The 12,458-nt window shown below is 39.2% G+C and overlaps 1 protein-coding gene across 1 annotated transcript in view; it reads left to right on the top strand.

Annotated features, from left to right (window-relative positions):
- Positions 1-12,458, top strand: part of Mtr (5-methyltetrahydrofolate-homocysteine methyltransferase) — an 85,408-nt gene that overhangs the window by 39,020 nt on the left and 33,930 nt on the right. Inside the window, exons 15-18 of the mRNA XM_038333670.1 lie at positions 2,549-2,734; positions 7,754-7,933; positions 10,888-11,004; positions 11,671-11,811. Of these exons, the coding sequence (XP_038189598.1) occupies positions 2,549-2,734; positions 7,754-7,933; positions 10,888-11,004; positions 11,671-11,811 (624 nt within the window). The remainder of the gene's footprint in view (positions 1-2,548; positions 2,735-7,753; positions 7,934-10,887; positions 11,005-11,670; positions 11,812-12,458) is intronic.

Below are 12,458 nucleotides of genomic sequence, written 5' to 3'. Positions count from 1 at the left end.
AAAAGTTAGGGGTTGGAGAGATGACTCAGTAATTAAAAGCATGTACTGTTCCTGTGGAGGACCTGGGTTCAGTTTCTTGCACTTAGTTCTGACAGCTCACAATTGCCTATTAACACCAGCTTCAGGGGGATCCAACTCCTCTGGCCTCCACAGGCTCTTGCATTTGTGTGTACAGACACTCAGACAGACACAGACATATTTAGAAATAGTAATAAAAATTTTGCATTGCATGTTTGTTTTTGAAACAGGGTCTTACTGTGTAGTCCTGGCTGACATGTAACTTACAAAGATCTGCCTGCCTCTGCTGTAAAAAAAAAAAAAAAAAAAAAAAAAGGTTAAAAAAAGGTGAAAGGCTTTTTGTATCAGTCCTTTAGAATGTTTGAGAGGGTTCAAGCTAACCTTGTTTTTTTTTTGTTGTTGTTTGTTTGTCTAGTGTAGTAGCCATGGTTGGCTTCACACTCATTATGTAACCAAGATTGGCCTTGAACTCCAGCTTCATCCACCCTGGTGTGGACCACCATGCTGGAAGGACCTCTGTGGGGTTTGCTTTAAAGAAACTGTTCCCAGAGTTGTAGATCTTTAGGTTGAACTGTCATTATTTTGGTTTTTAAATTAGGCTTTAGTAAGAACTTAATGAGAAACCTGTGGTAAGCATTAAATTACATTTACCATCTTCCATCTGTGTAGTAACACTTAATAAAAACCCTTCCAGTTTTCTGCGAGTAAATCTTTTGAGACCTTCAGGTTCAGAGCTGCTCTGGTATGTTTAGCGTTAGTCAGAATCAGTGCTAGGGGAAGAAGTCTGGGTCTCCTTAGAGCCAGGCACACCCTTCCCCATCTCTAGGGTGAGACGCTCAGACCCGCTGTGCTCAGTTCATCAGTTGTGATGGTGCGAGTCTCTTGTTAACTGTGAAGGACCTTACGCACTTCATGAACTTGTTACTCAGTGTTCTGACTGCTGCAATGAATGACCTTTCTTCCCTGCTTTTAATCTACTATTAAATTTACTGGACATCGGGTTTGTTGGCACAGTCTTCAATCCCAGCACCCAGGAGGCAGAGATAGGCTGATCTCTGTGAGTTCAAGGCCAGCCTGGTCTACAAAGTGAGTTTTAGGACAGTACACAGAGAAACCTCATCTGGAAAAGCAAAAGCAAACAAACAAACAAACAAACAGAAAACTAAACCAAATTTACTGGAGTACAAATTTCAGTCATTGGAATAGAATATAAAAATGTGCTGCTAGGTAGAGAGGCAAAGGCAGAAGATGACAGTTAGAGACCTGGACTACATAGTGAGACCCCCAAGACCCTGACTTTAAAGACCCAACGTATGAGTAGTACATTTTTACCAGTAGAGTTGGACCACCAAACTATTTGTGAGCTCTTTCAGACACTGGCCTGCTACTTAACTTCCATTGCATTTGACTCTTTTTGGGGGTAAACCTCTTTATTACTAGTGTGCTAAGGAAAGCAAAATTGGAAGAGTACTTGTATTTAAATGGTGTCTTATAACCTACACTGGCCTGGAAATCACTATGCAGTTGAGGATAGCTTTGAGCTCATATTCTCCTGCCTTCATCTTCCAAGTGCTAGGAGTAGGCTTGTGCCAACAGTTTATGAACTGAGGACCTCTGCAGGTGCTCTGCCAACAGTGCTCCTTCCTAACCTCCATCCCCAACTCCCCTTTTAAAGCAATATTTTTTCCTGTGTGTGTTTATGGTATTGGGAAACAAAACTAGGGCCTCACACGTGTTAGACTCTCTGTTGCTGAGATAAACCCACCCCTAGCCTCTTTGTTCTTTTGTTGTCCTGTGTTCTAACCTTTCTTGTACTTCCATCCTTACTTGTTTAAACATTTATCTTGGTAAACATGGTGAAACCAAGGACCTGTGCCATAAAGGGAGTCAGTTACTGACTGACTGCCCTAAATGATAGTCCTAAATCAGCTGTCCTTCTATATTTATTTCTTTAGAGTGAACCATTCCTTTCACCTGTCTTGGAGCAGAGGCTGAATTAGACCATGGTCTCTCATGCGTTCATTTTAGTTGTTTGTTTTAGTGATTAGCAATTAATTACTATTTGGAGGGGAAGGGGATTAAATCTGTTTTTCCTTCCTCATAATTTTTTTTTCTGGTCAGCAGTTTGTTTTTATAAAGAGAAGATTTAATTTGAATACCTTGGCTGCAGGGATCTTTCCAATAATACGAGTCTGGTTAGAATGCTTGAATACTAGAGAATTTGTCTGCCTTAGGGTTTAAGTGCTTGGGAGTGTAAATTTTGGCCTAAGCCCATAAACTACTCTCTTGAATTCCCTGCCTTTGAGTTATAAATCCTGGTCCATGTACATATTCTCTTGTGAGCTGATCTTACTCTAAATATTTGAACTTTAAGCTTAAGTAAGTATATTAAAGTCCTATTTTCAATACTCCAAATTTATTTATTGTTCCCTAAAGAAGTAGTAGAGATTTTTTTTTTTTTTTTTTGGAACCATTCAAAAGAGACGTATGGTGGCACGTGACCTGTAATCCTCCTGTCCTTCTGTCTTAGGTGCCACTGTGCATCGACTCTTCCAATTTTGCTGTGATTGAAGCTGGGTTGAAGTGCTGCCAAGGGAAGTGCATAGTCAATAGCATCAGTCTGAAGGAGGGGGAGCAGGACTTCTTGGAGAAGGCCAGGAAGATAAAGAAATTTGGAGCTGCTGTGGTGGTTATGGCTTTTGATGAGGAAGGACAGGTAAGTGGTTTCTGTTAGCCTAGCGCTGATGCTATCCAGGTGAGAAAGCAATGGGAGAAACCCATGTCTGAAATAGCTATATACGTATACACACAAACATGTACTTGCTTATCTGTGCACACAGATTTACACATACATTCATAATATACTTCTGAACATTTGATATGTTGTATAGTCTTTATATCAGTAGGGAAAGGTTGAATTCCCTGGGTTGCTGGGACAGACAGCTGGTTTTACATTTAGAAGAAAAAAAAAAAATAGCCGGGCAGTGGTGGCGCACGCCTTTAATCCCAGCACTCGGGAGGCAGAGGCAGGCGGATCTCTGTGAGTTCGAGACCTTCCTGGTCTACAAGAGCTAGTTCCAGGACAGGCTCCAAAGCTACAGAGAAACCCTGTCTCGAAAAACCAAAAAAAAAAAAAAAATAAATAAATAAAAAATAGAGACCTAACTTACCTAACTTAATTCATTTTGTTTCTATAATAGAATACCACTATCTTAGTTACTCTCTATTGTTATGACAAAATACCATGATCAAAGCAACTTAAAAATAAATTACTTAGTTTGGACTCATGATTGCAAAGGATTAGAGTCCTTGTCTTTCATGGTAAGGAGTCTGGAAGCAGATAGGCCTCCCCTTTGAAAGCCCACACCCAGTGACACACCTCCTTCAGCAAGGCCATGCTTCCTGATCTTTCCCAAACAGTTCCTCCATCTGGGACCTCACATTCAAATATATGATTCTGTGGAGCTATTCTCATTTAAACCACCACAACCACAAACGTCATAATTTTTAAATACTATAAATAAACTTGGCTCACTGTTATGGAGGCTAAAAAATGGAGAGCTTTTTGGCTGCTTTGCCCTTTCGTGAAGGGGCAGAGAAAAGGTGAGGAAGAGCAAGAGAGGGTAGAACTTGCTTTCATAATAAATCTACTTTTCGCCAGTGAGCCCATTCCTTTGATGACAACATTAAATATCTAAGAAGGAAGGGCCCTCAAACCTAGTCACTTCTCCCACTTTTAAATTAATTTTAATTTATGTTGTATGAGTGTTATGTCTGCATCATATACATTCCTGGTGCTCACGGTTGTTAGAGGATGTTGATCCCCTGGATCTAGAGTTTTGGATGGTTGTGAGCCGCTGAGAATGCTGGGAACCAAGCTTAGGTCCTCTGTAAGAACAGCAAGTACTCTTAACTACTGAACCATCTTTCCAGCGCTCCTAGGCACCTCTTAAAGGTCCTACCACTCAGCACTAGCTCCATATCCTACTATATACTAAATAAAATTAAAAATTAAAGATTGAAATGCAAAAAAATTCTGAACAATATATAGAAGATCATTAATATTTTCATGTAGAAGCTGTTGCTAATCTCATGATGTGAAAAAGAAAATTTCTGTTCACACAGAAATGTAAAATTTTATGTGGCAGTTATTGAAGTTTCTGTATGTCAGAGAACAGAATGTCCGTAATAGAATGGACAGAGGAATTGAATGGGCAATAGGAGTACAAATAGACAATGAGCCTGTGAGAAGATACCATGGTTTCTAATGCTTAAGGGAAGAGTGAAGCAGTAGTTTCTTTCATCAAGCAAAAATAATGAGAAGATTGGTAAATGTCTTCTCACACCTGTGCTGCAGAGCCATGTTGAGGCCATGGAAGCTGTAAATACCATGATAGTTCCCTGGGTGATACATAAGCTGTGGTTCTGCAGTTCTGCTCTTTATAGGTCATATAGCAAGCTTTCAGTTGTACATGATAAAGTGTCCATGGGATAGTTAATCAGTAATTAATCGATAAGCCAAAAAAATACCAGTGCTTATGATGAAGCCTTTCCTCAAGATCTAAAGATAGGTTGTGTATATATAAGGCTACATGCTCACTTCCACTGTAGTATTGTGGTAATCAGAAATTGACACAGCTGTCCATTACTTGAAGAGTGCTTAAATCTTGCTATGTGCCACTTGCGGTGTTAAAAAAGAATGTGATGACGGAACCGTGTAAAGAAGTAATTGACATGATTTAAATTTTATTCAGGAAGCATTCATGTGAATATGTATGAGTATGTATAAACAGAAAAAAGTTGATAAGTGTCAACTAGGGTAGGATAGTCTGCCATGGGTCATATTGGCCATAAGTGATACTATCTATATTTTTGTATTTTGAAATAAAATTGTTTTGATCAAATTGTTATTTTTATACAAGATGTGTTTTTGTCTTGAGAACAATTGAAATAATTCCAGAAGAGTACCAAAGAAAGATGGTTTATATTTATTAATTTATATTGGACCTTAGTTTATATACCCAGTGGGCACAGCACATAAAGTCAGTTGTTTTTCCTACCATCCTCTACCCTGATCCACACACCTTCTTTACCTTTGCCCCATCTCCCAAGGTAATTCACTTTAATTTTCAGCACATGTGCTACTGAACAGTGTGTAAGCCAAGCCGTGCTGTGCGCAGTGATTGCTTCTTCTCATCCACTCTGTGAGCTCTCACTTTTTTTCTTTCTTTTTTTTTCTTTTTTTTTTTTTGTTTTTTTCGAGACAGGGTTTCTCTGCAGCTTTTTTAGAGCCAGTCCTGGAACTAGCTCTTGTAGACCAGGCTGGCCTCGAACTCACAGAGATCCACCTGCCTCTGCCTTCCGAGTGCTGGGATTAAAGGCGTGTGCCACCACCGCCCGGCTGAGCTCTCACTTTTGCTAGCATCATTTCCACACTCCGATTCTGCTGCTGTCTCCAGTATCAGTCCAGACATCAAATGGGATGCCGCTTGCATTTCCTCCTCCTCTTCTTCCTCTCTCCCTTCCTTCTTGTTGGGAATCAACTCTGCGGTCTTGGACATGTTAAGTAAGCCCTCAGTCCTGTCATTTGAATTTCTCGCAGTCTTCTAGCAGGACCTCGGATGACTACTTAGTAGGCTGACTGCATAGCTGTTGTTACGTTTTTTGTTGTTTGTTTGTTTAATTCTGTACCCAACACCATCATTGAACTTGGATAACTGATACTGTTTTCTAGTTGAGTATCTCCAGTTTTTGTGAGTGGTATAGGTTTATTAAAATGAATTCTGTCTCTGGGGTACTGAAGTCTGGAGGTTTTTGTTTTCAGTTGGCTTTTACCTTGAAGAAGGTAACCTGACCTCAGACTTCTTGTTCAGACCTTCTCTGAAAGTTGCTTAAACCTGCTTCTCAGACCCCTCTTTTTTAGTGGCTTCAATCGATAACTACCCTTGGGTAAGATAACATGATTGCTTCTATTCTTGGCCTTTCATTACAAGATGACTTATAAATTCCTTATGTCAGAAAGAGATGTCTCCGGAATACCTTCAGAGGCAGAGATATGAAGAGCCCAAGTTCACACTTTTCAGAGTGCATGAAATTAAAAACTTAGGAATTGTTAATTTCTAGAGTCTTCCACATAATATTTTGGATTGCAGATAGCAGTGGATAACTAGTACCATGAAATATGAAAGTGTGGGTAAGAAAGGACTACTGTTTTTTCTTCTGCCCTCCTACAGAGCATATTGGATTAACAATAACCAGAAATGCAGAATGTAATTTGATGGGTCTGCTGTTTGGAGGTTTGATCTGAAGTCAGCTTCGTTGACAAAGCTGCATTTACTTACTCCTCCATCTCCTCAGTATGGTATTGAGCACATATTCTAACAGGCCCTGCTCTGGGGTTAGTGAGACTTACATTCCAGCTAGTGGAGATAATAATAGTAAAACAACCAAGAATAATAAGGTATCTGGAAAGAGATACCTCAAGGAAAGGGAGGAGGTGTGCTCATATGGAGGGAGATTAAGGCAGACTCTGAGGGGACCTGTGAGCCGTGAAGTAGTTAGGCCTTGTGTGTTCTGGGCCGGGCAGTAGTAGATGGACATGGAAAGACTGCGGTAATAACAGCATGGCAGGTTTAAGGAGCATCAAAGGAGGAGTGAGGGCAAATGGTAGGGCAGTGGTGGAGGTTGAGGTCCCGGCTGAGTGTGCTGGGCTGAGGAGAAGGGAGTATGGACCTTGCCAGAATGGGTTTTACTTTTTAGGCTCCTGCTTAGGAGGATGATGATAATTTGTAGATTTTTTAAAAAGGCTTTATTTTCTGTGTATGATTGTTGGCTGCATGTGTGCATGTACACCATGTGTAAGCAGTGTCTACAGACCAAAAGAAAGAACTCTGGTCTTCCGGAATTCAAGTGGTGAACCTTCTTGATGGTATTGGGGGCCAAATTTGGGTGTCTTGGGAAGTGCTTTTGAGTGTTAACCCATCTTTCTAGTTTTTGTTTTTGTTTTGAGTAGGGTCTCATTATGTAGTCCTAGCTGTCCTGGAACTCATAGGTCAGGCTGACCCTGACTTCAGAAATCCACTTGTTTCTGCTTTCCAGGTGCTGAAATGAAAGGTGTGTGCCATCATGGCCAGCATGTATTTATAGTTCCAACTTGTGCATATGGTACCAAGCTTGTGCTATGGTAGGTGTGTGTGGGAAATAAATGCATGTGCTTGAATGTACTTTGAATGTACAAGAAAGAACATCAGTGTTGTTGGTGTGAGTGGTTGGCACATTGCAGGCAGGTCAGGAGAGGTGGGACACTTTGAGGAGCTCTTTCCCAGTCTTAGCCCACAGTGACTTGGCACACACACATGTAACTCAGGGTGGCCCCTACATGCCACAGTTCTGCCTCACCCTCCCAAGTGCTAGAGTGACAGGTGTGGTGCTCAGCTGCTCCTTTTAATTGTCTTTAGTGGAATTTGATTTTTAAACCACATCTGTCTTTTTAGAGCCACTTCGTTAACATTTCATTATGAAATTTTTATATAAGGAATAACATTGTTATATTAAAAGCAAAATCTTTAACTGATTCTTTTCTGAGATAAGTTGATGAATGTTTAGAGGTTTGACATTTGGGTTTCAAAGAAATACAATCATTAAGATTTGAGTGGTTTTGATGAGTGACATGTGCTGTTTCCATAGATAACAATTTGCTTTTCTATTGTAGATGACATTTCTGTTTGTTTCTTAGGCAACAGAAACAGATGTTAAAATCAGTATATGCACCCGAGCCTACCATCTACTTGTGGAAAAACTGAGCTTCAATCCAAATGACATTATCTTTGACCCCAACATTCTTACCATTGGTACTGGAATGGAAGAACATAACTTGTATGCTATCAATTTTATTCATGCAACAAGAATCATTAAAGTAAGTCTGGGTATTTTCTGTCTTTATCCAAGACACAGTTCAAATTTATCACCTTGGTTTAGTGCATGCTTAGAACTAACAGATACTGATTTGCTGAGAATAGTAACATTTCAGTCCGTAGTAAATTGTTTCCTAAAATGCAGGGACTTTTATCTTTTATATAATGCTATTTTAGTTGTAGTATGTAGCACATATGAGAATATATATCACATAGGATCTGTAGTCTATGGTAGATGAACTGTATAACTATGGTTATGAACTGTATAGTAACTTTCACTTTGCTGAAGTGTTCTGAGGTTATTGCCCCATATCTCTCTTTTTCTGGGTATGCCTTATTTTCAATTTCATGAAGTAACTTTCATTCTGATATCTATGGCTATGAGACTTCATTATTTTTGCTAATAATTTTATTACTTATATACATGTTTAGTGTACATTATATCCATTGATTTTTTTTTGTGTGATTGCCTGTATACACAAATATACAAAATTTTGTTTTGGCCTGCTTCAGTACTCAAGCTGCTTTTGTAGTCAGCCATGGACATGTCCTTGTGTAGACTTGACTCACATTCTCAGATGAGGATGACCTTGGAGACAGATACCTCTTACTCTGTACACAACAGGTGTCTTATTAGTTCTGTTCAGTGCCCTTTTATGTTCTCCTTTTTGTTCATGATTTCTCTGCTTGAAAGTGCCCTTCAGTCCTGGTGCTAGTGCTTTCTAGTGTTCACAAGTGCAGGACACTTGTGGTGTGCCTAGTGGAGAAAACGCTTGTTGTATAAGCCTCATTCAGACTGTAAATTCAGTGTTAATAATTAAGATGTACACACCAAGTAAAGTGTCTTTCAATATTTATTCATTTATATATATGTGTGTGTGTGTGTGCCTGGTTGAGTTTTTTTACTACATTACTCAAGTGCCCAAGGAAGCCAAGGAGTATAAGATTCCCTGGAGCTGGAGTTAGAGGTTGTTGTGAGCCAATATGGGTACATTGTTTGTTTATAAGAACAATTTGCGCTCTTAACTGCTTTGGCATCTCTAGCACACAGGATGTTTTTAACAGACACACAAAACAAGGTTGTATGTTGATGAGGTTATGAACATATGACCAGATATGGTTGCCAGCTATTGTGTTACTTGTGAGGACAGAACTATTAGGGAATCACAAGAATTAGCTGTATGTCCACATAGTATGAATTAGCCTCTTTTTGAGCTTAGTGTAATTCAAATCATAAATTGCTTATGCTGTTTCTCCCTATTCAACCTCTTTTTTCCCCCTCCCCGGACTGGTTCTCACTGTGTAGCTTAGGCTGGTTTAAACTTATTAGCCTCCTGCCTAATGACCTCTCCAGTGCCACCAGGTCCACATCAGCCTTATTTGAAATTTTATTTGTGTTGCTATAGCTATATTTGTTCATTTTTATTAGTGTATAATTATTAGCCTGAATCACAACTAACCATTTTACTGTCTAACAATTATGAACATTCTTATATTAGGTTGGTGCAAAATTAATTGCAGTTTTAGATCATGAATTTTAAACTACAACTAGGCTCAAACATATCTTCATTTATCAGAATAGGATCCATTCTAGTTAACCTGCTTTTACCAATGAGAAATATTTTTTTTTAATTCTCCTAGCATAAAAAAAAAATCAGTTTTACAGGCTGGGAAGATGGTTCAGCAGGTGGAGGCATTTGGTGTCAGTCAAGCTGGTGATCTGAGTTCAGTCCCTAGGTCCTACACCATAGGGAAGGTGAGAACTGACTGCTGCAGTTGTGTTCTGACATCGTCACACACTGTGGATTGTCTGCATACTACTCCAGATAAATAAATGCAGCAAACACCTTTTTAAAAATCCAGTGCTTCAGGATTCAGTAACTCTTGGAAAGAATTTTCTCTGTCCTGCTGATTGTAGAAATTTTTTCCCTGCAAAAAGTTATCAAGATGTTTGAAGAAATAGCATTCTGTTGGTGAGTGATCAGGTGAATATGGTGGATAAGGCAGAAACTTCGTAACCCAATTCTTGAATTTTGAAGCATTGGTTGTGCGATGTGTGGTCAGATAATGCTGTGGAGAAGAACTGAACTCTTTTTTTGACCAGTACCAGCTGCAAACATGCATAGTATAAAATAAGTATTTTAAAAAAGCAAGTAATAAATCATTAGCAAAAAATCATAAGGCAGGATTGCATATTAAAATGGCATTTAACATAACTGAATTTATCAAGAATGTATTTCAACATTAAGGAACAAATTTTAACAATGCGACCTACCATTACTTTTGCACCAATCTAACATGTTTGGCAAATGTGCTTGAGTTTCTCTGTAGCTTAGGGCTGGAATGGCTAGACAGTAACAAGCTTTATACCTGGATACTTAGACCTATACTAAGAGTTACTGTTGTTATGACTAATGATTGGTATTGTCATAGGCATCTCAGCCTTCTTCTATATTTTGTCCAGTTTGTGATGAAATAGAGAACTTGTTCATTTAAGTTACTGAAGTCTAGCAGCTTCAAATGGGTCAGGAATGTATGCACATGTGCATTTATAGATGTATGCACATAATCTTTTGCTTTCTGTCTCCACCCCCACTCCCCGGTCATTTATCCAGCAAACATTTCATGTGACTCTCATTTTTATGCCTCACCATGATCATTATAGAGGTAGTCAGAGATAAAATAGGAATTTATATTTTTTGTACAAAGGTTAAAGTCTAGTAGGAAAAGCTATTGCTTAGAAGTGACACTGTAAAAGGTGATAGATTTACATAATAAAAGAGGAGACAGAGTACTTGATACAGTGATATAGCAAACTGTTCTTTGCTTAGTAACAAACTCAGAATTACTTTGGACTTTGTTTTTTCTTCTCCTGTATACAAAACTTACAAGGTATGACTTATTGTGACTTTTGACAAAATAAGAGAATCTTTTCATGCTTTTACATTTTTGCCAGGAAACATTACCAGGAGTCAGAATAAGTGGAGGTCTTTCTAACTTGTCCTTCTCCTTCCGAGGGATGGAAGCCATTCGAGAAGCAATGCATGGTGTTTTCCTTTACCATGCGATCAAGGTATGGTGTAACCATCTTTAACTTAGGTACCGGGAAGATGGCTCTGTGATACAGTATTGGCTGAACTAGCCTGAGGACTTGAGTTGAAATTTCACAGCCTGTGTGACTTAGTGTAGTAGTAGTTGCTACTGTAGAATGAGAGGTGAAGACAGATCCATGGAAGGTTGTAGAGCCAGCTAGCCTAGCATGTCCAGTAGTAAACAAGAGACCCTGTCTGTAGCAAAATGAAAGGCAGGAACCAATAGCCAGAGTTGTCTCTGACCTCAGTACATGTGCCATGGTACATGTGTACCCACAGATATATATCTATATCTATATGCACATACATTGTAAACACAATGATTTTTTTCAAAGAATTAAAACAAAAATGATGGCACTGTACTTTGCCTTTTAGCAGGCTTACAGACTAAGTTACAGACAGGTTAACTAGCCTGCTTCTGTCTTTAAATGAAGCTTCAGTGGAACAGAGTGCCCTCATCCCTTCTCATGTGTTTTGTCTAGGGCTGTAGAATGAGAGATGAAGACAGATCCATGGAAGGTTGTAGAGCCAGCTAGCCTAGCTAACAACAGAGTTGAATAGTGACCAACTATGTCATAAAGTATTTTTTCTGATCCCTCACTTAGAGTATCAGTAGAATTTCTCATTTTCCTTTCTATTGCCCTTAGTTTGGTATGGACATGGGGATAGTCAATGCAGGCAATCTACCCGTGTATGATGATATCCAAAAAGACCTTCTTCAGCTCTGTGAAGACCTCATCTGGAACAAAGACCCTGAGGCTACTGAAAAACTCTTACGATATGCCCAGGTAAAGGGAAAAGTGTCCAAAAAGTGGCTTTTCCTTCCTTAGAATTTATCACTCACTGGCAGCTACTGAACTTTTATTGTAGAATAGGAGCTAATGTAGAATTGTGTCTCTGGGTCATTAATCATCATAGTTATAGTTTTTTATAGTGCTCTAGAGAAGGTATTGCGGTTAGGTCGAGGAGGGAGGAATAGATTTTGTTTAGATTGCTTTAGTATTTTGAACTTAGACTTTTTAAATTGATCTTTTTTAATATGAGGTAGTCTCCCTCCCTCTCTCCCTCCCTCCCTCCCTCCCTTTATTTCTCTCTCTTTTTGGGTTTTTTGCTTTTTTTTGTTTTTATTGTTACTGTTTTTGAAACAAGATTTTTGTGTGTGTGTAACAGCCCTGGCTGTCCAGGAAATCACTTCATAGATCTCACTAAGCTCCTCCTGCCTCTGCCTCCTGAGTACTGGGATTAAAGGCATGTGCCACCACTACCTGGCTCTGTCATTTTTATATACACTTGTATATATAAATACACTTGGAAAGAGGAGAACATACAAAGTAGTGTAATCTATCCAGTGTGCCAGGATACTTACCTTGTGCCCTTACCCCTTTTCTGAGTTTCTGAGACTCAACCTCTGAAGCCCTTCATCACTGTCTCAGTT

This window comes from Arvicola amphibius, chromosome 6 (assembly GCF_903992535.2).
Source record: "Arvicola amphibius chromosome 6, mArvAmp1.2, whole genome shotgun sequence".
Classification (NCBI taxonomy): domain Eukaryota; kingdom Metazoa; phylum Chordata; class Mammalia; order Rodentia; family Cricetidae; genus Arvicola; species Arvicola amphibius.
Note: the sequence above shows the minus strand (reverse complement) of the source record. Positions and strands in the feature narration are given on the sequence as shown.